At 54.0% G+C, this 23,149-nt stretch overlaps 1 protein-coding gene across 1 annotated transcript in view; it reads left to right on the forward strand.

The window, feature by feature from the left end:
* Positions 1 to 23,149, forward strand: part of VIL1 (villin 1) — a 24,473-nt gene continuing 1,324 nt past the window's right edge. Inside the window, exons 1-19 of the mRNA XM_012740238.3 lie at positions 1 to 52; positions 5,072 to 5,157; positions 5,573 to 5,647; positions 6,463 to 6,659; positions 7,610 to 7,718; positions 7,866 to 7,976; positions 9,354 to 9,556; positions 9,643 to 9,721; positions 10,231 to 10,329; positions 11,079 to 11,232; positions 11,874 to 11,974; positions 12,062 to 12,199; positions 12,767 to 12,925; positions 13,743 to 13,922; positions 14,484 to 14,629; positions 15,667 to 15,811; positions 16,456 to 16,644; positions 18,283 to 18,351; positions 19,460 to 19,600. Of these exons, the coding sequence (XP_012595692.2) occupies positions 5,083 to 5,157; positions 5,573 to 5,647; positions 6,463 to 6,659; positions 7,610 to 7,718; positions 7,866 to 7,976; positions 9,354 to 9,556; positions 9,643 to 9,721; positions 10,231 to 10,329; positions 11,079 to 11,232; positions 11,874 to 11,974; positions 12,062 to 12,199; positions 12,767 to 12,925; positions 13,743 to 13,922; positions 14,484 to 14,629; positions 15,667 to 15,811; positions 16,456 to 16,644; positions 18,283 to 18,351; positions 19,460 to 19,600 (2,370 nt within the window). The 5' untranslated portion in view covers positions 1 to 52; positions 5,072 to 5,082. The remainder of the gene's footprint in view (positions 53 to 5,071; positions 5,158 to 5,572; positions 5,648 to 6,462; positions 6,660 to 7,609; positions 7,719 to 7,865; positions 7,977 to 9,353; positions 9,557 to 9,642; positions 9,722 to 10,230; positions 10,330 to 11,078; positions 11,233 to 11,873; positions 11,975 to 12,061; positions 12,200 to 12,766; positions 12,926 to 13,742; positions 13,923 to 14,483; positions 14,630 to 15,666; positions 15,812 to 16,455; positions 16,645 to 18,282; positions 18,352 to 19,459; positions 19,601 to 23,149) is intronic.

Consider the following 23,149-nt stretch of genomic DNA (forward strand, 5'->3'; position numbering starts at 1 on the left):
CTTGCCACAATTCCCTGAGATCTCCCAGGTGGCAGCTGCCTCCCCCAGACAGGTAAGGCAACCTGGTGGGGAAACTCGGGGACCATAGGTGGTGGGAGGAGACAGGGTCCCCTGCATGTGCCGGCAGCCTGGGGTGTCCCGCAGCAGCTGGGTGCAGGCCTGAGGAAGAGGCTCAGCCCTCTGGAGAGTGGGAAGAGCCAGAAGGCTGGTGTGTCTGCAGTGCACCTCCAGCAAGAGAATTCTGCAGGCCTTGCCTCAGACACCTGCTCTTCCGGTCCCCTCACCTGTGTCCCCCACCCTACTTTGAGTATCAGCCATCCCCTATTGCCCCAGAACTTCTAGAGGTAAAGCCAGGACAGTCCTGGGCAAACCTGGATGAGTTGGTCACCCTGACCTCACTCCTTACCTCCCACCACAGCTCATCTCTTTGTCCATTTCTTTCTCATCTGAAATGGTTTCTCTCTTTGTGTTGCCATTCCCCTGACACTCCCGGGACCTCAGGACCCTCCCTCCTGGGTCCCAGGGTGTGAATAACAGCCACCAGGAATCGATGGGCAAAGATAGAGACAAGGGCAGAGGCACGGGCTGGAGGCAGCAGGGCCTTAGGTCCGCCCTAGCATGCGCCTCTGCCCCATCTCCCCTGCACCAGGAACTGTGCCCTTGGCCCCCCAGCCACGGAGGCCCCCTTCAGCTGAAATGGGGGTGGGAGCCAGGTCCGGACTAGGGTCTCAGGACACGTTGGCACCGTCTTCTCAGGAAACCATATGCTCTGGCATCCCCTAGGTCATTAGGGGCCGAGCCTGCAGGCCTGAGGGGTGGGGAGTGTCCACTGCAGGAGGATGTCCCTTGTCTGAGGGGACCTCACCCCCCTGCCTCACTACATCCCTGTTGAGCTCAGGACTGCACAACTGGGAACTAGGAGCCGTGGCAGGTCCCCAGGGCTGTCCAAGCTGTACCCAAGTGTAACAGGAAGTAGAAAGAAAGGCAAGTGGGACCTGCAGAGAGCTCCCCACCACTCCAGGGCCCCGAGAGGGTCCTCCTGTCCCACAGTTCAGTCTTTCAGCATCGTGCATATTTGTTGAGCACCTGCTGTGTGCTAGGAGCTGGGGGCCGCAAAGACAAACATTTATAGGTCTTGGAGTGCGGGGACCTCAGACTCATAAACAGGTTGTTTCTTCATTGTGTGGTCAGGGGGCCAAGAGAGGGATAAGTCCAGGACGCCAAGGAGGGGCCCCTCGTTCAGCCTGAGGACTCTGGGAAGGTCTCTTGGAAGAAAGGAGACCTCAACTGAGCATAGAGGGAGACCTTGGGTGGGAAGACAGCGTGAGCAGGCACGAGTGGGAGGCAGCGTGGCTGCCAGGGCCGCAGCTGGCCGGCATCTCTAGAAGGCAGAGCGCCAGCAGAGAGGGCAGGGGTGTGCGAGGAGGGAGTTTAGGCAGGGGAGGAGAGGAGTCCAGGATGTTGCACAGCTGGCTGACTTTGGGGTCTGGGGACATGGAAGAGAGAGGAGTGACAGCAGTGAGGGCGAGCCCGTGAGTTCCAGCTGAGGGAGAAGACAACCCGTATCCAAACCAGGGCCCGGGCCGGCGGGGCGGCGGGCAGTGAGGGGCCCACAGCCCTCCCAGCAGTTCGGGGGAGACAGGAGAGGTGAGGAGGCCCCACTGAGGGCTGGGGAGACATGGCTGCTCTGACCAATTTGGGTGTGGGGCAGGAGCAGCTGGAGGGGTCTCCATGGCGTGAGGCCACCTCAGAGCCACCCCTCCCGAGTCCCCTGTTCACCCTTGGCCCTAAGGAGGCCAGCTGCTGCAGGCCCCCAGTCCTGATTTCTCTCCAGGGAGGGGGAGCACTGCCTTTTCAGGCCCCCGCTCCCCTCTCGAAGCCCCTCTCGAGGGACAAGAGGTGCCTCCTCATGTCTACCCTCCTCCTATTCCTTTGCGGCCAGTTCACTCCTAGAATCAGAGCGCATCCCTGGGCGGGACTTCAGAAATCATCTGTTTAGTTGACCCCCTGGGCTCACAGATGAAGATCGGGACCCACCCCTGTATTGCTAAAGAGTCTGCCTTGGAAAAACAAGGATGGAGAAAAAGGTGCTGATTGAAAAACAGAAAACGTTCTCCTCCTTTGTACTCAAATTGGTTCTGCTGAACCAGGAGTCCTGGGAGCCCTGGGGACTCCGTGGGTTGAAAAATAGCTGATGAGGCCAGGAGCGGTGGCTCACACCTGTAATCCTAGCACTCTGGGAGGCCGAGGCAGGAGGATCCCTTAATTTTGGGAGTTCGAGACCAGCCTGGGCAAAATATTGAGATGCCCATCACTACAAAAATTAAAAGAAATGAGCTAGGTGTGGTGGCGCACGACTGTAGTCTCAGCTACTTAGGAGGTTGAGGCAGGAGGATCGCTTGAGCCCAGGAGTTTGAGGTTGCTGTGAACTAGGCTGACACCATGGCACTGTAGCTTGGGTAACAGAATGAGACTCTGTCTCAAAAAAAAAAAAGAGAAAACAGAAAAGGAAAGAAAATATGAAAAAGAAGTAAAAATACTGATGCTCCTATGCTAAGGCCAAGTCCCCAGGAACTCCGATGTCATTAGGCCGTGGTAGGGGGCCAGGTATGGGTACTTATTTTCTGTCTTTTGGGAGGCGGGGCATGGGTGCATTTAAAACTCCCCAGAGATTCTGATAGGAGCCAGGGCAGAGAACCATTTGTTCACAGTTATCTTCCTCCTTGGTTTTGAGGCCAATCCTCACCAGGCTGGAGCCCACCCCATTCTCCACGGAGCCTACCACCCCCCTGGCATGGGCTGCCCTGCATAAATGCTCCTTGAACTGATGAATAATCAATGCAAGGTCATATGGCCCCCAGGAATCAAGTCTCCACACACTGATAGCCTCCAATCTCTCTATCTAATCTCTCCTTGCACCTTGACTCTGAGTCACCTCTTGGAGTAATTAATGACCTGACCTTTTACTTCTTGGACACTCCCTGTGCTGAACCCTGAGGGGTGACCTCTCCCCCTGGCATTCTGGAGTTTGGGGCAAGGCCCTGCCCAGTCTCTGATCAGCAGCTAATTTCTTTCTAGTCTTAGTAGAGATGGGGGTCTCGCTTTTGCTGAGGCTGGTCTCGAACTCCTGACCTCAAGTGATCCTCCTGCCTCAGCCTCCTAGAGTGCTAGGATTACAGGCGTGAGCCACTGCACTCCGGCCAGGAGCATCAGTATTTTTAGAAAACTTCCAGGTGATCTTGATGAGCAGCTGGGATGAAGAACACAGCTACAGGTCAAAAAAGAAAGGGCAGATGTGATAAGAGTAGCCTGGGGAGGAGAGATGTCCTCCAGTTCAGTGGGTGGAGAGGTTCACAGCAGGAGGGTTCACTCTGTCATTCATTCATTCATCCTTCCTCTCCCTCCCCTCCTTCATCCATTCATTCACCGGCAAAGTGCTGGCACCGTGCTAGATGCTGGGGATTCAGTACTGAACAGGTAGAAATTGTCCCTGCCCTTGTGGGGTCTACGTCTTTTTTTTTTTTTTTTTTTTTTTGAGACAGAATCTCGCTTTCTTGCCTAGGCTAGAGTGAGTGCCGTGGCATCAGCCTAGCTCACAGCAACCTCAAACTCCTGGGCTCAAGCAATCCTTCTGCCTCAGCCTCCCGAGTAGCTGGGACTACAGGCACGAGCCACCATGCCCGGCTGATTTTTATATTATATATATTAGTTGGCCAATTAATTTCTTTCTATTTTTATGGTAGAGACGGGGTCTCGCTCAGGCTGGTTTTGAACTCCTGACCTTGAGCAATCCACCCGCCTCGGCCTCCCAGAGTGCTAGGATTACAGGCGTGAGCCACCGTGCCCGGCCGGGTCTACGTCTTGTGGGCCACCAGAACAGTGACTGAGGGGTGCATAGGGGTAGCTCAGGAGGAACAGGAAATTGTTGCATATACTTTTTTTATTGTGGTAAAATACACATACGATTTACCATTTTATCCATTTTTTTTCACATTTGTGATCTATTGTTTTTTGTACCTGGAAATTTATAATTATGTTCACAAAATACAGGCTGTATATAACAACGTATTTGCTTTGGGAAGAGTGTCCATGATTCTTTTTTTTTCCTCCTCCTTTTTATTTCAGCATATTATGGAGGTACAAATTTTAAGGTTACGTATAATGCCCTTGCCTTCCCCATCCCCATTTTATCCATTTTAAGGCACACAATTCAGAGGCATTCAGTACATTCACAGTGTTGTGCAACCACCACCATCACCATCACCACTATCTAGTTCCAGAACTTTTTCATCATCCCAGAGGGAAACTCAGTACCCAGCAGCAGTCGTTCACCATGGCCCCGCTGTCCAGCTCCAGGCCACACTCGCCTGCTTCTGTCTCTAAGGATTTGCCTGTTCTGGTCATGGCATATGAATGGGGCTGTACAATAGGTGCCCTTCTGTGACTGGCTTCTTTCATGTCATATAATGTTTTCGAGGCCCATCCGTGTTGTAGCAGGTGTCAGCACTTCGTCTACACTGCGTTTTGTTTATCCGGTCATCTGTCGGTGGACATTTGTGTTATTTCCACCTTTTGACTATTTTGAATCTAGCTGCTATGCATTTCTAGTACAAGTTTTTGTTGGAATACCTGTTTTCACTTCTTTCGGGTGTATACATCATTAAGCCTTTATTTAGTCTTTTCTTTTCTTTTCTTTTTAAATCTGTATAATTCTTTTAATCAAGCTAGCCTTGATAAAAGATTTTCAAAAAGAGAATTTATTGGGGGCTAGATAAAGAAGGGCCTTGAGTGCCAGGCTGAGGAGCGGGGCCTTCAGTGGGCAGCTGCAGGGAGCCCCAGCAGACTCTTGAGCAACAGTGTCAAGTTCAGAGCTAGGTGAGAAGGCTGGAGGCTGGGCCCTCGGGGATCAGGCTAGACTGGGGAGCCAACTGCCCTTCTCCCCCCAACCCCTGAGGCTGCCAGCTCCCAGCACTGTTGGGAGCTCTCCAGCGCCGCCCTGCTGGACGGGCAGCACCTGGAACCAGGGTGCTTCCAGCCCCTCCGCCCTGCTCCCACGTGCCCTCTCCCCTAGGCTCGCTCACCATGACCAAACTGAATGCCCAAGTCAAAGGCTCTCTCAACACCACCACCCCGGGGCTGCAGATATGGAGGATCGAGGTGAGGCCCTGCCTGGGCGTGGGGGGCTCGCAGACCTGGGCGGGAAGGCAGAGTCCTGGGCTTGCTCTCGTTTTCCTGCAGTCCTGCCTGCTGCCCTCACCTCCCGCGTCATCCACACCCCCTGCCCTGCCTTTCCTTTCCCTCTGTCCCTCTGTCATCTGTCTTTCATCCTTCCTCCGCACGACCTCCATCCTCCTCCTCACTTGCCTCTTCCTTTCCCTCCTTCTGTTTCTCTTCTGCCCCTTACACACATGTTCCTTCTTACTTCTTCCTTTTCTCTCCTTTCCTTCCTGGGCCCTGCTCTTTTTCTTTGCACCCTCCTCACACCCATTCCCCTGGTCACCCTCCTCCTCCCGGGCCTCGGGGGTTCTGGGTGGTCCGGGGCAGCCCCCTCTGACCTCCTTTCTCTGCTTAGGCCATGAAGATGGTGCCTGTTTCTTCCAGCACCTTTGGGAGCTTCTTCGATGGTGACTGCTACGTTGTCCTGGCTGTGAGTGGGCGCCGGCCGGGCAGGGGCAGAGCAGAGAGCACAGCCCCCTGAGGAGACGCAGCCTGGGGAGAGCAGGGGAGGGCTGGCCTGGCTTCTCCCAAAGGCAGGATTTACTGGGTGTGCCCAGGCGCCCCGCCTTGTGGTAGCTCTACAGGGGTCAGAGGCTCTCCCTGCCCTTGAGCTGCTGATCTCCCAGCTGAGGCGACCTTCTGTGGATTCAGTCTTAGGGGACCTTCTGAGCTGGTGCCATGTTGCCCTAACCTGAGTCCATATGTCCAAAATCCATAGTAATCTTTATGTCACCTTGATTTTCACCACACCCTGGTACCACTGGTACTATTAAGGCATTTGTATTTTTCTTTTTCTTTATGTTGACTCACTTTTAAATTTTAAATATATTTATTTAACAATATGGCTCTGCGCATTGCTATAAATGGAAGGCAGTGTCTTGCATCACAACCAGAAAGTAGCTATAAAATACACAAACATTTCGTATACTACATTTGTTCGTACACCACCTCTCGGACCTCTGCTGGTCCACTCGCTTCACTTTGGGAAAAGCTGCTTTAGTCCAAGCGAGCTATTTCCAAGAGGAGATGAGTGAGGCCCAGAGTGGGGGAAGCACTTGCCCCACGTCTCAGAGTGGCAGTGGCAGGGCTGGGCCCCAACTCGGGGCGCCCTACCGCCGGCCCAGTGCAGCTCCCCTGTGCTGGGCTCACCTGTGGTCCCGGATGGCACGCGTGCGGGCGGTCACAGGGAGTGGGAGGGGCTGCGGGAGCCCAGGGCCCCGGGAACACTGGATTCCCTCTCCCTAGATCCACAAGACGGGCAGCACCCTGTCCTATGACATCCACTACTGGATCGGCCTGGCCTCGTCGCAGGACGAGCAGGGGGCAGCTGCCATCTACACCACGCAGATGGACGACTACCTGAAGGGCCGGGCTGTCCAGCACCGCGAGGTCCAGGGCAACGAGAGTGACACCTTCCGAGGCTACTTCAAGCAGGGCATAGTGTAGGGAGGGGCGCTGCAGCCGGGGCGATGAGGATCAGCGGTGGGGTGGGGGTGCTGAGGCTTGACCCGGGGCCGGGAGAAGACCTGGGCCGTGGAGGGGACCTGGGCCCGGGAAGGGAGCCTGTGGCTGTGTGGGGAGCTGCAAAGGGGACCCTCTTGGGATTTTGGTGATTTTTCTTTCCTTTTCCACCCCCCACCCTTATTTCTGCCACTGCTTTGTCCTTGGTCCAGACGCTGTTCTGAAATCCTATAACTTTCGTGAATCGGCTCCTATTGGAGTGCCCTAGAGAGCTCAGTACCAAGCAACCCTCCTCTGGCCGACAGGCAGGTGGCTGCCCCAGCTTCTCTAAAGCAGGGCTAGCACAGCAAAGCCCAGGCTGCTGGCTCTTCTGCACAAGTTGAAGTCCCAGCCCCCTGATTTTTCCCCAGAAACACACGCTCTGGAGCTGAGTTGCTCCTGCCCTGTGCGACAGTTAGCCATAGCCCCCCGCTTTTGTCTTGCTCCCCGCTCCCACATTACAGCAGCAGTCCACTCCTGTGGGCATTTGAGTGGCACCTCTCCCTTCTTTTGTTCCACTTCATTCCCCTGTCCTCAGGGCCCCATCCCTATCCAAGTTGCCCACTGTCTGCGTGCCACCACTCCATCTTTGCAGGGCCCTCCGCAGGGCAGGGACTAGGGTGTGGCGAGTGAGCATCTAGGGGCAGACTCTTGGGAGGCTGTCACTGTCAGGGTCTCGCAAAGGCATGCACAGGCCGACCTTGCACTTGCAGGACCCTGACACCGAGTGCCTCCTTAAGATCTGCACCCTAAGTGCCTCCTCCACTGCGCCTAGTGCCCGCCTGACTGTCAGATGGCCCCACTGGCAGCCGGGCAGCCCAGGACCTGGGAGGGCAGGGGTCCGGCACACCTCCCAGCCCCCTCCCTTGGGTCAGCTCACCTCTTCTCTCAGGATCCAGAAAGGGGGCGTAGCTTCCGGCATGAAGCATGTGGAGACCAACTCCTACGAGGTTCAGCGGCTGCTGCACGTCAAGGGCAAGAGGAACGTGGTGGCCGGAGAGGTGGGCAGGCCTCACCAGGGCAGTGGCTGGGGCTCCCAGGCCCCACTAAGGACAGAGGGCAGGGGCTGAGGAGGGATGAGGGGCAGGATGATGCATGCCGAGTGGGCTCTGAGTGGGGGCTGGGCCTCCTCCCTTGTGGCCCCCCAGGTGGAAGTGTCCTGGAGTAGTTTCAACCGAGGAGATGTTTTCCTCCTGGACCTCGGGAAGCTTATCATCCAGTGGAACGGGCCGGAGAGCAACCGCATGGAGAGACTGAGGGTAAACCGCCTGTGCGCCACACCTGCTCCTCAAATCCCAGCCTGCCCCCGCCCGCTCCTGCCCAGACCGGCCCCAGCCCTGGCCCCTGACTGTGGCGACGGTGTGTTTGAAGGTGGAGCTGTCTCCACGTGTATGGGGAAGGCACGCGTGTTGGAGTTTGCGTGTGTGTGCTTGCGGCTGATCCACTGAGATGGAGAGTCCCGCAGTGCGGCAGACCCCATGCCAAGCGCTGGGGACGCGGGGATGAATGAAATGGGCAGAGCCCTGCCCTTGCTCTGGCCTCCAGCAGGCTGTCTGGGGCGAGGGTGGGGAGACAGACGTAAAGGGAACAACTGGAGAAGTGATGCGAGAGGGACGGCGAGCTGGGGGCTCAGGAGAGGGGCAGTGGGGGGAGCGGGCCCTATGTCAGGAAAGAGGGTGGCTGGCCCGTCTCCCAGTGCAGCAGGAGCAGCAGAGCAAGTCGGGTGGGTCTCACAGGGGCAGGCTGTGTGGCCAGAAGGCTGTGCAAGCAGGTTGGGGTTTATTCTCAGTGCCAGGGGGGCCATTGAAGGTCTTTGTGATTCTGAGTGGGGCTGGGGCTGGGGAGAGGCCAGGGAAGCAGGGAGCCCCTGCAGCCATCCAGGGGAAGGGGGTGGTGCCCAGGCCAAGCCTTGGGAGGTGGAACCCACCAGAAGTACTTGTGTGTTGGAAGAGGGGGAAGGGAGAGAGGAGGGAGGCCAAACTCAAACGGGGGGCGGGGGGAAAGACGGACAGAGCCCCATTTCCTGAGGTGAGAAAGATCAGGAAGCCACAGACTTGGGGGGGAAAACAGAGCGTTCCATTGTGGTCACCTTAAAATGAGGCTGTCTTCCTGGAAGTTGGACACACAGGTTGGGAGAGAGCTGGGCTGAGACAGAAATATGGGCATGTACAATCTCCAGAGGCCCTGGCCTCAGAGAGACAGCCTAGGGGAGTGGAGAGAGAGGCTACCTGGGATTCAAAGGCAGGGACTTGGACATTAGTCAGGATGAGGAGGGTGAGCCCTGGTGTGTGAGTGAGCATGCGTGTGCACGTGTGTGGGCACACGTGGGGCCGTGTTGCACTGTGCCCGTGCAAGCATGCTTTGGAGCAATGAGACTGAGTACTGTGGTCCCCGGCCTCTGCTCTTGTCCAAAACTGTGAAGGCAAATCACAAACGTCAGACACTGTCAAAGCTGCTGTCCTGCTGCCTTTCCCTGGGTTTCCTCAAGCTCGGCCCCTGTGAAGGGGAAAGCTGGGCAGGTGCCTCGGCCCTTGTGGCTGCTGTGGGTGAGCTGGGGCTTGTCTAGCAGGCGTAGGGTGGCAGGCGTTGCCTTGTCCCCTGCCAGCCTTCATGGGCCACCTGGGGCCTTCCTCCAGGGCATGACGCTGGCCAAGGAGATCCGAGACCAGGAGCGGGGTGGCCGCACGTACGTGGGCGTGGTGGACGGGGAGAACGAATCTGCATCCCCCAAGCTGATGGAGGTGATGAAGCACGTGCTGGGCCAGCGCAGGGAGCTGAAGGCAGCCATTCCCGACACTGTGGTGGAGCCAGCACTCAAGGCTGCCCTCAAGTTGTACCAGTGAGTGAGGGCAGGGTCTTCCTGGGGGCAGGGGCCTGGCTGAGGGGGTGGGCCGCTCCCGCCTATGCCTTGCCTTTGTCCTGCAGTGTGTCAGACTCTGAGGGGAAACTGGTGGTCCGGGAAATCGCCACACGGCCACTCACACAGGACCTGCTCAATCACGAGGTGAGAGGGTCTCGAGGCCCCCAGCCCATGGCAGCCACCTCTCCCCAAGCAGGAGAGATTCCAGGGTGCTGGAAGGGAAAGAGGCTTTTTCTTTTCTTTTCTTTTTTTTGAGACAGAGTCTCACTTTGTTGCCCAGGCTGGAGTGAGTGCCGTGGCATCTGCCTAGCTCACAGCAACCTCAAACTCCTGGGCCCAAGCAATCCTGCTGCCTCAGCCTCCCAAGTAGCTGGGACTACAGGCATGCGCCACCATTCCCGGCTAATTTTTTCTATATATATTAGTTGGCCAGTTAATTTCTTTATATTTATAGTAGAGATGGGGTCTCGCTCTTGCTCGGGCTGGTTTCGAACTCCTGACCTTGAGCAATCCCCCGCCTCAGCCTCCCAGAGTGCTAGGATTACAGGGGTGAGCCACCGCACCTCCGAAAGAGGCTTTTTTTTGCAGCTGAGGCTGCCACAGCGGCCACCCCAGTGCCTGACTCTCAGCTGGGTCTTTCCCTCCGACTCTAGGACTGTTACATCCTAGACCAGGGGGGCCTGAAGATCTTCGTGTGGAGGGGGAAGAACGCCAACGACCAGGAGAAGAAAGGAGCCATGAGCCAGGCGCTGGTAGGGATGGGGCCGGGACGAGGGCCAGAGCCATGGGAGGAGGGGAAGCTGGCAGCAGCAGGGCAGGGCAGGCTCAAGCCAGAGCACAGTGCCGGGTAGAGGCCAGGGAGGACTGGGAGAGGCCATTCTGTAGCCATTTTGGGGCTTCTCTGCATCCCAGGGAGCCAACCACCAGGCAACCCTGGGGCCGCCTCAGGGGGATGGGGGCTCTGCATTTGAGCTGGGTTTAGAGAGGGGAGAGAGAAATGGAGGCTGGCCTTTCTACAAAAGGGGATTGGGTCAGCTGGAGACCTGGGCCAAGTCAGAGTGTGGGGTCATTGCTGGGGCTGGAGTTAGTAACCCTAACCAGCTCGGGGTGGTGTTGGGTTGGGGCGTGGGCTCAGGGTTACAGTTGAGGGCTGGGTATTACAGTTAGCACTGAGGTGGGGTCAGGCTGGGGGCCAGATTTCACCTTGGGATTGGGATCAGAGTTAGGTTTGGGGTCAGCCTCTTGTCAGATTCAAGGTTGAGGCCAGAATAAGGCTTGAGGTCAGTGTTAGGTTTGAGGTGGTGTCTGTTTTGACCTTAAGGTTTGGGTCGGAGTAGAGTTAGGTTTGGGGTCAGCATTGGGATTGGGGTTGGGTTCAGGTTTGGGACCAGAGGTAGGTTTGATGGTGGGTCTGGTTGGGGTTAGAGCCAGGCTTTGGGCTACCCTGGAGGTGAGGGCTGGGGGAGGGACATGGCCTCCAGGAACTCCCTTCTCTTCCCAGAACTTCATCAAAGCCAAGCAGTACCCAGAAAGCACGCAGATAGAGGTGCAGAACGATGGGGCGGAGTCAGCCGTCTTTCAGCAGCTCTTCCAGAAGTGGACCGTGCCCGGCCGGACCTCAGGCCTGGGCAGAGCCCACACTGTGGGCTCCGTGGGTGAGGCCAGGGCCTCAGCAGAGGGGGAGGTGGGATCCAGGGGCTGGGCCGGGAGAGCAACTTGGCCTCCACCCGCCTTCCCTGACGTGCCTCCTCCATGCACTCGTACCCTGGCTCTGGGCTTCTCCTGGTGGGGTGGGGACATGGACAAACTCGAGTTGTTCACAAAAAGGGAGCTGAAAATGACCTGCCTTTCATTTGGGATGGGGTCAGGCCTCCCTGGGAAGGGAATGGCTTCAGTTTCTCAGCAATGTTTGCGGAGGGCAGCCCCCATGCCAGGCGCCTGGGGGAGGATAAGAGGAGAATGTGCACCCTCATCGTTGTTGTAGAGCTCGCTGTTGAGCTTGAAGTCTGAATGCCACAGGGGTTTGGACAAAGCTAAATCCTTGTTCTGTCCCTCTCCTGTCTTCGCCAGGAGGCACTGATGAAGCAGCACCCTAAGGGCCAGGGAGATATGGTTCTGTGCTGTAGCTCTGCCACTCTCTCTCTGTGCAACCTTGGGGAGCCTGCTGAATCTTTCTAGCCTTGGTTTCCTTGTCTGTAAAGTGGGTCTGAGGATTGTAGCCACCACTCAGGGCTGTTGTGAGGACCTGGAGGACCTCAGCTGCTGACAGTTGCTGTCCTGATTCCCCCCACCCCAGCCAAGGTGGAGCAGGTGAAGTTTGATGCCACGTCCATGCATGTCCAGCCTCAGGTGGCTGCCCAGCAGAAGATGGTAGACGATGGGAGTGGGGAGGTGCAGGTATGTGAGGGGAGGGAGGCCGTGCTGGGTGGAACAGGGCTGGTGGAGCCCGTCCTGGACCTCATAGCGACCTGACACTGGCCCCAGGTATGGCGCATCGAAGACCTAGAGCTGGTGCCTGTGGACTCCAAGTGGCTAGGCCACTTCTTTGGGGGCGACTGCTACCTGCTGCTCTACACCTACCTCATCGGCGAGAAGAAGCACTACCTGCTCTACATTTGGCAGGTCAGGCCCCACCCTGTCCCACCCAGAGCACAGCCAACTCAGCTTCCCCTTCCACCTATTCCTGACAAGTGGCCATCATCCTTGGGTTGAATACCTCTGGGGATGGGGAACTCACCCCCTCAAGAGGCAGCCCATTCTATCTTGGGACTGCTTTGGCTGTGAGACCCTGCCAAGTACCATCCTTTTCCTTTTGATTCCTGAGTCTCCTTCCCAATCTCCATTCCTTCTGCACGCTCTGTTTGCCTGCTCTGCCTTTGGGTTTCCGTGTCTAGATGTGAGGGAGCAGAGAGATGGGTGCTTCCCTGAGGAAGGAGCAGAAAGGAGGAGAGGAGGTTTGGGGTCAAGGCTGGGGCAGCAGGTGGGTCAGGGCTGGGCTGGAGCTGGGGTCAAAATTGAGGTCTGGGTCAGGCTGGGATTTTGGCTGTGTCCAGCCAGAGTTGGGTTTGGTGGGGGAAAGAGTTGAGTTTGGGGCTGGGTCAGAACTGGGGTTGAAGTTGTTGCTGAGGCCAAGGATGGGGTCATGATTGGGGCTGACCCATCCCCTGCCTTCCCTCCTGCTCATCCCAGGGCAGCCAGGCCAGCCAGGATGAAATCGCCGCCTCGGCCTATCAAGCCGTCATCCTGGACCAGAAGTATAACGATGAACCGGTCCAGATCCGGGTCCCAATGGGCAAAGAGCCGCCCCATCTCATGTCCATCTTCAAGGGACAAATGGTGGTCTACCAGGTGTGGCTGCTGGACTGAGGCACCTGGCAGTACCCACTGAGGCGGGGTGGGCATCCAGGAGATGGGGAAGGGGACTGCGGTGGGGCTGGGGCTGAGGCTGGGGGGGAAGTCCATTCTTCATAGCCTGGAGGAGTATTTCCTTGGCAAAGGGAGTTCATAGCCACAGGAGGCAGCTCAAAGAGAGAGACAGGGCTATAGGTTTGCTCTTCAGGAGGGCCATCAAAGGTTCCATCACCTATGTGCAATTAGTAACAGGACCAACCATTTGGTTACTTTAGAAATACGTGGAATGAGCCCTTGCCACATGCAAATACGTCTGCCCTCCACCCCCCAACTCCTTGAATTTCCTGCCTGCAAAAGGAAGTTATTTTGGCTGGATTTGCCTAAATGAAGCAAACTGCATTGGTGCTTTCCAACAAAATGAAATAGACATCTCATGCAGTCATTTAAGCAATAATCTACTTCTTGAGCATCTGCTAAGCACATAGTCCTTTGCAATTCGTCCAGCGAGGAGAAGATGGCACGTCATTGTGCCCAGGCAGTGAAGTAACAGTCTGAGGCACCGTGTGGTTAAATGCTAGAAATAGAAGTTGAGTCGAGAGGGGAGCGTGAATACAGTCACCTGGGATTGGCCGTGGAGGTCCTGGGGGAAAGGGACTTAGCCTGGTGATGGTGCATCAGAAGACCTGGAGGGGCAGACAGACTCCACCCAACCTCTCCTCCTCTGGTTCTCTTTGTGCCCCACTGCTGCCCCATCGTCTTCTGCTGGACTAAGTTACTCCTGTCCTCTCTCCCTGCCTTCTCCCCACCCTTGCAGGGAGGCACCTCCCGAGCCAACAACTTGGAGCCTGTGCCCTCCACACGGCTCTTCCAGGTCCGGGGAACCAGTGCCAACAACACCAAGGCCTTTGAGGTCCCAGCCCGGGCCGCTTCCCTCAACTCCAATGATGTCTTTATCCTCAAGACCCCGTCCTGCTGCTACCTATGGTGTGGGAAGGTGTGTGCAGGGCCCAGAGACCTCCCCATCCCCACGTGGGTCCCGGAACCGCGCAGTCTCAGAGCTGGCTGACTGAGTCCTGCCTGCTCCATCCCCAGCTGCCCCACAGCTCTGGGGCTGCCTCTCTGCCCCAGCTCTGACCATCCTCAGATTCTCTGCCGCCATGTCTGAATCATCTCTGTTGTTCTGTGTGTCTCTGGCCACCCCTGTCTGCCCCAGGGTTGGTCTGTCTTTATGTCTTGGGCTTTCTTTCTCTCACTACCTTGTGCCTGTTACTGCCTCTCCCTTTGTCTCTGTAAGGAGGACTCACAGCCTCTTGGAGTCCTTCTCCCACTCTCCAAGAGTAGTGCAGATTCCCTTGTCTCCTCTGCTATTCTTTGGAGTGTCAAGGACAGGAGAGGACGGGAAAACTGTCCCTGCATTGGCTGTGTACTCAGGGTCCTGATCCAGGAGAGTCCTTGCAGACCCTGGAACTTTGGGCAGCGAATGTGGCAGAAGACTGAGGGTGGGATGGCACCAGAAATGGTCTCCCCCAGCTTGGCAGACCCCCCTTTTTTCCAGGGCTGTAGTGGGGATGAGCGAGAGATGGCCAAGATGGTTGCTGACATCATTTCCCGGACGGAGAAGCAAGTGGTGGTGGAAGGGCAGGAGCCAGCCAACTTCTGGATGGCCCTGGGCGGCAAGGCCCCCTATGCCAACACCAAGAGGTAACTCTCGGGTCCCCCTGCCTCCAGCTCCCCTCAGAGGCTGCAGCATCTTCACCTCCATACCTAGAGCCTGCAGAAGGCACGGATTGAGGACTCTGTGTGTCAAGCACTGTGCCAGGTCCCCAGGGCTGGCTACAAGATGAACAAGAGGCAGCCCATGCCCTTAACGTTGCTTGGCACAGGAGTTGTGTCTGTACTGCTCACCATGGTATACCAGGGCCTGGAGGGGTATTTGCTTGGCAAGGGAGTTCATAGCCACAGGAGGCAGCTCAAAGAGAGGGACAGGGCTATAGGTTTGCTCTTCAGGAAGACTGTGCCAGAGCTCAGTCCCTGTATTTAGGTGTTGACACAGACTTGGACTGCTGAGGAGCACCAGCCACCTCTTTCAAATGATTTTCCTTTTTTTTTTTTGAGACAGAGTCTCACTCTGTTGCCCCGGCTAGAGTGCTGTGGCATCAGCCCAGCTCACAGCAACCTACAGCTCCTGGACTCAAGCAATCCTCTTACCTCAGCCTCCCGAGTAGCTGGGACTACAGGCGTGTGCCACCATGCCTGGCTAAGTTTTTTTATTTTTAGTAGAGACAGGGTCTCGCTCTTGCTCTGGCTGGTCTCGAACTCCTGAGCTCAAGCCATCCTCCCGCCTCAGTCTCCCAGAGTACTAGGATTACAGGCGTGAGCCACTGCGCCCGGCCTCAAATGATTTTTCTAAAGAATATCCATGATTCACTATTCCCCAGTTCAAAAGCAAAAGGGTAAGTGCTACAGTAGCAGCAAGAGGGATAGAGGAAAGATATCAGGAAGAACTTCCTAACAGAGCTATGGAAGTGCAACTGGAATGCATGTCTAGAAAAGCAGTGGGAATTTCTCCCTTAGAGCACTCTTGGGACAAAAGGGGACCCTTTGGTCAATCATAAGACAAAGCATTTGCTAGGAGATGGCCTTTCTATGCCAGAATCTCCTGCTCAGAGTTCTATGGTCTTAATTCTCCTCTCTCCTCACCTTTCTCCTGCCGACACCATCTTCTCTCCATCTTGCAGACTGCAGGAAGAAAACCTGGTCATCACCCCCCGGCTCTTTGAATGTTCCAACCAGACCGGGCGCTTCCTGGCCACAGAGATCTCCGACTTCAATCAGGATGACTTGGAAGAGGACGATGTGTTCCTGCTCGATGTCTGGGACCAGGTAGGATGCAGGGCCTGGGGAACTCCTCCTCATACACTTCAATCCCCAGGGCCAAGGAAGAGTGGCTTTAGGGTTAGGTAAGTGTCAGCATTTTCTTGGCCTTCATGTACTGTCTCCCTGGGAATGGTATGAACACTGGAAACCTAAGGAAAAGAAGGAAGGTAGGGAGGAATGTGCTCAGAGGAGCCACGGGGCAGGCAGAACTTTTCTCTCCGAAAGTCCTATGTATTTCATGTGGCAGCAGGAGTGATTTTGAGAATTTTGGGCTCTGCACCGGGCATGGTAGTTCATGCCTGTAATCCGAGGACTCTGGGAGGCTGAGGTGGGAGGATCACTTGAGGTCAGGAGTTCAAGACCAGCCTGAGCAAGAGTGAGAGCCCGTCTCTAAAAAAAAGAGAGAATCTTGGGCTCTGGAGACACTAGAAGTCACACATATTTGTAGAATATCCAAGTAGAGGGCATCTGTCCAACCTCTTCATTTCCCAGCTGCAAAAATCAAGGCCATTGGGGCCTGTCCTGGGTCATTTGATTGGGTAGTGGCAGGGTCAGGGCTCCACTGTTGGACATTTGGGATGAACTGAGGCAGAGGTCTGTGGGCCGGGGAGCACAGGAAGGACTGACTGAGCTTCTGGGATATGTGACAGATTTTCTTCTGGATCGGGAAGCATGCCAATGAGGAGGAGAAGAAGGCCGCAGCCACCACTGTGCAGGAATACATCAAGATGCACCCTGGTGGCCGTGACCCTGAGACCCCCATCATTGTGGTGAAACAGGGCCATGAGCCCCCCACCTTCACGGGCTGGTTCCTAGCTTGGGATCCCTTCAAGTGGAGTGTGAGTAGTCCCAGCCCAGCATGTCTTTCTCCTGGTGGCTTCTCTGTGGCACACTCCTGGAGGCAGGGCTGACTCCCACAGGCCTTTCTTATCCCTTTGTGATATCTGACTTGCTTATTTATAAACGGGTTACCAGGGGGCTCAGAATAAAAAGGCTGCAGTAAGACCATGACGCCCTCTGTTGAGAGAGAGGGAAGAAGTCTATCAAAAACCAAGGCTAGGCCGGGCAGGTGGCTCATGCCCGCCTGTAATCCTAGCACTCTGGGAGGCCGAGGCCAACAGATCGCTCAAGGTCAGGAGTTTGAAACCAGCCTGAGCAAGAGTGAGACTCTACTAAAAAAATAGAAAGAAATTAGTTGGCCAACTAAACATATATAGAAAAAATTAGGCGGGCATGGTGGCGCATGCCTGTAGTCCCAGCTACTTGGGAGGCGGAGGCAGAAGGATCGCTTGAGCCCAGGAGTCTGAGGTTGCTGTGAGCTAGGCTGACGCCACGGCACTCTAGTCCGGGCAACAGAGGGAGACTCTGTCTAAAAAGAAAAAAAAAAAAAAAACAGAAAAAAAAACCCCAAGGCTTAACTGCAGTGTTTGTGTGTATACTTACCTCCAAACTGCTGGGTATTGACAGTTAGAGCTGTACTGACTATTGAAAATTAAACAAAATGGAAATTCAGTTCCTCACTAGCCAAAATGTAAGTGCTCTGCAGCCACACGTGGGCTGTGGCCACTGTGTTGGACAGCGCAGGTGGGGGATGTTTTCATCCCTGCAGCAACCTCCTGTGAGACCGTGCCAGTGGCTCTCGCCAGCTGAAAGGAAATACGTCCATTCTAAAGGACAAATGGCTTCCAGGCACTAAATTCTAACCAAAATGGGTCGTATGTGCAGTCCTTACCTGAGAGACCATGAGTCAGGTTTCCACAGATGTTTCCCGAACATGGAGGGAAGCGGAGGGCGGGTCCTTAAAATGAGCTGCAGGAAAGGTTTTCTGCAGGAAGGAGAAATGCTGAGGTTGACAGAGCCTGTCCTGATGTCCCAGGTGCTCTGAATTGGCGCAACAGCTGAGTTTGTTTGTTTTTTTTAATTCTTTGGTTGATGGGCTGGTGGAGTCCAACAAGTGTCAAGGCAGCAAATCTAGATGCCAGATCTTCCCCAGCCCGCTTCAGCACCCCAGTCAGTAACCCTGGCAGCCCCTTCCTCGCCTCAAGTCTGCACTGGCTTCTGTCTCAGCCTCCTTCATTCATTCAGCATAACGGAAGTCCTGGTGTGCCACACCCGGTGCCGACCCTGGGGGCCCTGGGAATACGGAGATGGGGCTTCTCAGGGAGCCATGGTCCCTTCACTCCTCTGCAGCAGGGGTCCCTCCAGGCTCAGGGAGGAGACCACCGGGTCCCCATGCCAGGCTGAGCAGGGACCAATAAACAGCCTGCCCTGCCCCTTCCGATCCAGCAGTCCCTTGGGTCCCCATCCTCACCATCCGACTTCTGTTTTCAGGGAACCCCTCCAGCCTCAGCCTGAGCTGCCTCTTTCCTTCTCACCACCAGGCTCCAGAGCAGCCTTCTTTCCACTCCTGAGGGGAAATGGCCCTTTGTCCCCTCTGCTGAGACCTAGGTTTAATCTGTTATTTACTTTATACGCAGAACACCAAATCATATGAGGACCTGAAGGCAGAGCTGAACAACTCTCCGGACTGGAGCGAGATCAGCGCTGTGAGTCTGGGCCAGGGTGGCCAGAATGCTCTAGAGAGGACGCCAGTGTCCTGTGCTTTCCTCCCCATTTCTGCCTACTTCTCATGGAAGCTCTTCTTGCTGTTTAACTCCATTGGCTCTAGCAGTTGTGTTCCCTCTATTTCCCTTGTATGCATGAAATTTTATCATGCATACAAGTCTGGGTGATGGGGGGAGCATATTGAAATGCAGATTCCAAGGCCCCATTCCCAAAGATTCTGGTTTGCAGACTTTGGGTTAGCACCCAGGAATCTGCATGTTTGTCTCCCATCCAAGTACTAACCAGGCCCGACCCTGCTTAGCTTCCAAGATCAGACGAGATCGGGCACGTTCAGGGTGGTATGGCCGTAGATGAATCTCCATGTTTTAGATAAAAGGTCCAGGTAATTTGATATAGTTAGTCCATGGACTACACTTATTTGAGAAATAATGATTTCTCTATATGCTGTCACCCTTGGGAGAATAATTACAACTCCTTCGATCTTGCAGTGAGTTAACAGAAATGTATTTGGCCTGTAGGCCTGGGATATGGGAATATGAAATCAAAGCCTTTCCTTTGAGAAGTTCACAGGTTTACAGGGGAAACAAGACAAAGCTAACTGTGCAGAAATGTACCTAGAACCTGAGAGCAGTTTCACCAACACATTGGGGTAATCAACAGATGGTTTAGAACCCAGTGGCACTCAATAAACCCTGACTGATAGTGCAGATCGGCAAGTATAGATAGGTCAAGGCTAAGAGAATTTATGGATGACAATTTCATAACAGATAAGAGAGAGGATCATAAATATCCATGCTAGATCTCAAACTCTGGGGGAAGCCATGAAGAAGTCAATTAGTCATTGACAAAATAGTCATTTTGCACCAACTGCCTTTGGTCTGATACAGATTACTGAGCTATTAGCTTATGGGTCCCCCCGCCCAGTGCGTTGTGTTCTTATGGGTGGGTGTGTGTGGAGGGGTGGGATGGGTCATGGGAGGCTTCTTGAAGGTGTTGCCCGAGAACCAATGTTGACTTCAGAGAGGAAGGCAGCCTGGGAGGTAGCCACATACCAACTAAAGTGACCAGTGGTTTCCTTTTCTTCTCTAGGAGGTCACAAGCCCCAAATTGGATGTGTTCAATGCCAACAGCAACCTCAATTCTGGGCCTCTGCCCATCTTCCCCCTGGAGCAGCTGGTGAACAAGCCTGTGGAGGAGCTCCCTGAGGGTGTGGACCCCAGCAGGAAGGAGGTGGGTCAGACTGTTGAAAGAGGACAAAGAAGAGTGGCTTGTCCATTTGTTGGTCAACCCTAGTTGACCCCCAGATTGGGCCCTGAAGGTGATTAGGCGCTGAGGATTCCCTGGTGAACAAGACAGACTGGGTCCCGCCTTCATGCCAGCTTACATTCCTGGGGAGAGAGATCAGAGAAGCCTGATCACACTATCATTTAATTTCAGGGCTGATAAATGCCAGAGAGGTGAAGTACAGGGGCCAAGAAGAATATTACAGAGAAGAGCCTGATTTAGTCAGAGATTTCCTTCTGAAAGGGAAATAGGGATTACTGAGGCAAAGTGAGTTATTCCTGGAGAAGGGACAGCAAACGTGAAGCCAGAGGCAGGGAATAAGCACAGTAGAGCGAAGCCGTAAGGTGGCCAGAGTGGCCACGGCATTGAAAGCTGGGAGGGAGGCAGGGCTGAGCTGGGCAGTACCTTCTACCCCGTGCAAAGGATCCTGCTGTCTATCCTGAAAGCGAAGGGTAGCATTATGGTTGAAGCAGGGGACTGACAGTCAGATTTACATTTTAAAATATCACTAGAGCTGCTCATTGTAGGGTAGACTAGGAGGCGGCAAGAGCAGCCATAGGGAGACCAGTTAGGAAAGTGTTACTGCTGTCAGGCTGAGAGACAGGTGGGAACCTAGACTTGGTCATGATGGAGAGGGTGGAGAGAAGGAGATGGCTTAGGGAAATAGGAAGTGAAATCAATGACACGTGTTAATTACTGAATCAAGAGTGTAAGAGAGAGAGAGAGGAAAATAGTGTCATCGTCCAACACAGAAAGCCCTGGGTCAGACTGAGCTTGGGGATGGGGCAATCATGAATTTAGTAGTAGCTACATCCTTTCTTTGAGGCACCTGGAAGACATCCAGGTTGAGACACATGTTTGGTGGGTGGCAATTCAGAGGAACACCGGGGCAGAGACATGAATCCATCTGGTAACTGCAGTGTAAGGCCTGTGCGGATCACATGGGGAGACAGCACAGCAGGAAGAACTTGTTAAAAGGACTTTCTAATATTCATTCTCACTTTGTGAAGATCCAAAATAGACTTCAAGTCTAGCTTAGGGATGTTGAGAGGAGAGAAAATTTACTCTTAAATTGTATAGTCATAAAGAAGTCTTACAAATGCACTAAGGAATCTGCAGAAGAGAGATATATAGTTTATTCTAGAACATCAAAGTCTGTAAGGGTTTGGGCTCTGTGTATAAGTGTATTGTTCTCAGAACATTTCAATCTTGCCTTTTACCTTGGAGACCACATGCATGTATTCTCTCCTGGATCCTCCAACTGTGGGGTGGCTGAAAGGTTGGGAGACACCTGTGTTTTCATTTTAACATTGGGATGATCCCAGCATGAGTGATGAGCTTAGCCCAGCTCCTGGTACACAGAGGGTACTCTGCAAATGAAAGCTGTTACTATCATCGCCTGTTCTACACCTGAGAAAACAGGTCCTTGCCTAATGTCACATAACTAGTTAGTTGCAAAGCCAGAGCGAGAACCAGCTCTTCTGAGTCCCACTGTTACCATCATGTCATGTGGCATAAAGGAAGTTATTTCTAAAGCAAAGGGCAGCCAATGCTGTTGAACAGGAGGCTGAAATGGATTGTTAATTTTGAATGGAACAGACAGACTCGGTGACAAGGCAGCCCCACCATGGTAGAAAAAGTCAAAGAAGGCTTAGATTCTTTTTAAAAAATCAGTTGTCTGCTGCTGATTTTTTATCTTGAGAGTAGCATACATTCTTCTGGGAGAGCTGAGAATTCAGTGCCAAGGGGGGAAGGTAGAGGAGGTTTTCAGGCCTCTCTGGCTGCTCCAAACTTGGAAGGTGAGCCAGTGACAACAGTGGAGCGGTGGGTCTGGCTGCAGGCAGCAGCAGGAGGGTAATCTAAGTGTTTGAGTACTGGGGAGTAAACCACACGGAGGCGGATGCGGGCATGGGTGAGGCTGGTAATCAGCTGGCAGGATGACAGGGTTTAAGAACAGGACCAATGCAAAGATGTAAGTCCACTGGGATGGGCAGTCCCTGCTATCTAGCATGAGGGGCAGAGTCCATCAGTCTTGACAAAGTTGAGGAGCCAGCCTGGCTGGACCAGAGAGGGCACCTGGAGCCACCTGAAGAGACACAGGACACAGCAGCCACAGCTGTAATGAACCTGGGGGTAGGGTGCAACACACTTGGAGTATGGCAGTTCTTCCCCACCCACTGATGCCCAAACCATTCATATTTACTCTCTTCTTCCAAAACAAGGCCTTCCACTGCCCTGCCTGGAACGTTCCCAGCATCCAGCTCCCAGGAGGCTTGAGCAGAGAATGCCTGGGGTGGGAGGAAAATCTAATGACACCTTAGAGAAAACTGGAGCATCAGACCCCTCTGAGCTTGAAACCCACCTACAGCTGTTTCCCAAGAAGCTGTTCAATTCAGGGCTTTCTGTGGGAGTCAATAAAACGTTCCCCAGGGCAAATACTTTAGTAGAGCGGCTGTTAAAAAAAACCTACTGCTTTCACCTCTGCTGTCCCCACTTCTTGGTGCTTGGGGAAGCAGATGAAGGCTGGGAGATGTTGTTTTATTGGCAGCTTTAATCTGGGGCACTTATGAGGGGGCCTTGAGGGTATGTAGTTTGCCTTAAATAGTATGAGGTGAACAATGTACCTTGTTTCCAATATCCTTCATATGTAGTATTATTTTCATACTCATAAAAGCAAAAAAAATTGGAAACAGAAATGTTTTCCATTTTATAGAGAGGAAAACTAAGGGTTAAGCTGGGCGCGGTGGCTTTCGCCTGTAATCCTAGCACTCTGGGAGGCTGAGGTGGGTGGATTGCTCGAGGTCAGGAGTTCGAAACCAGCCTGAGCAAGAGTGAGACCCCGTCTCAACTATAAACAGAAAGAAATTAATTGGCCAACTAATATATATAGAAAAACTTAGCCGGGCATGATGGCCCATGCCTGTAGTCCCAGCTACTTGGGAGGCTGAGGCAGGAGGATTGCTTGAGCCCAGGAGTTTGAGGTTGCTGTGAGCTAGGCTGATACCACGGCACTCACTCTAGCCTGGGAAAACAAAGCGAGACTCTGTCTCAAACAAAACAAAACAAAACAAAACTAAGGGTTACAAAGAGAAGCAACACCTTGATAAGCTAAGTCAAATGACCTAATTCTTATTTTAGGGCTAATGTGAACTTGACCTTGGTAGGAAGAAAAACTCAATTTAGGCCAGGCGCGGTGGCTCACGCCTGTAATCCTAGCACTCTGGGAGGCAGAGGTGGGCGGATTGTTTGAGTTCAGGAGTTTGAAACCAACCTGAGCAAGAGCGAGACCCCGTCTCTACTATAAATAGAAAGAAATTAATTGGACAACTAATATATATAGAAAAAATTAGCCGGGCATGGTGGCGCATGCCAGTAGTCCCAGATACTTGGGAGGCTGAGGCAGCAGGATCGCTTGAGCCCAGGAGTTTGAGGTTGCTGTGAGCTAGGCTGACTCCACGGCACTCACTGTAGCCTGGGCAACAAAGTGAGACTCTG

The sequence above is a fragment of the Microcebus murinus genome, chromosome 8 (genome assembly GCF_040939455.1).
Source record: "Microcebus murinus isolate Inina chromosome 8, M.murinus_Inina_mat1.0, whole genome shotgun sequence".
NCBI classification, from domain to species: Eukaryota; Metazoa; Chordata; class Mammalia; order Primates; family Cheirogaleidae; genus Microcebus; species Microcebus murinus.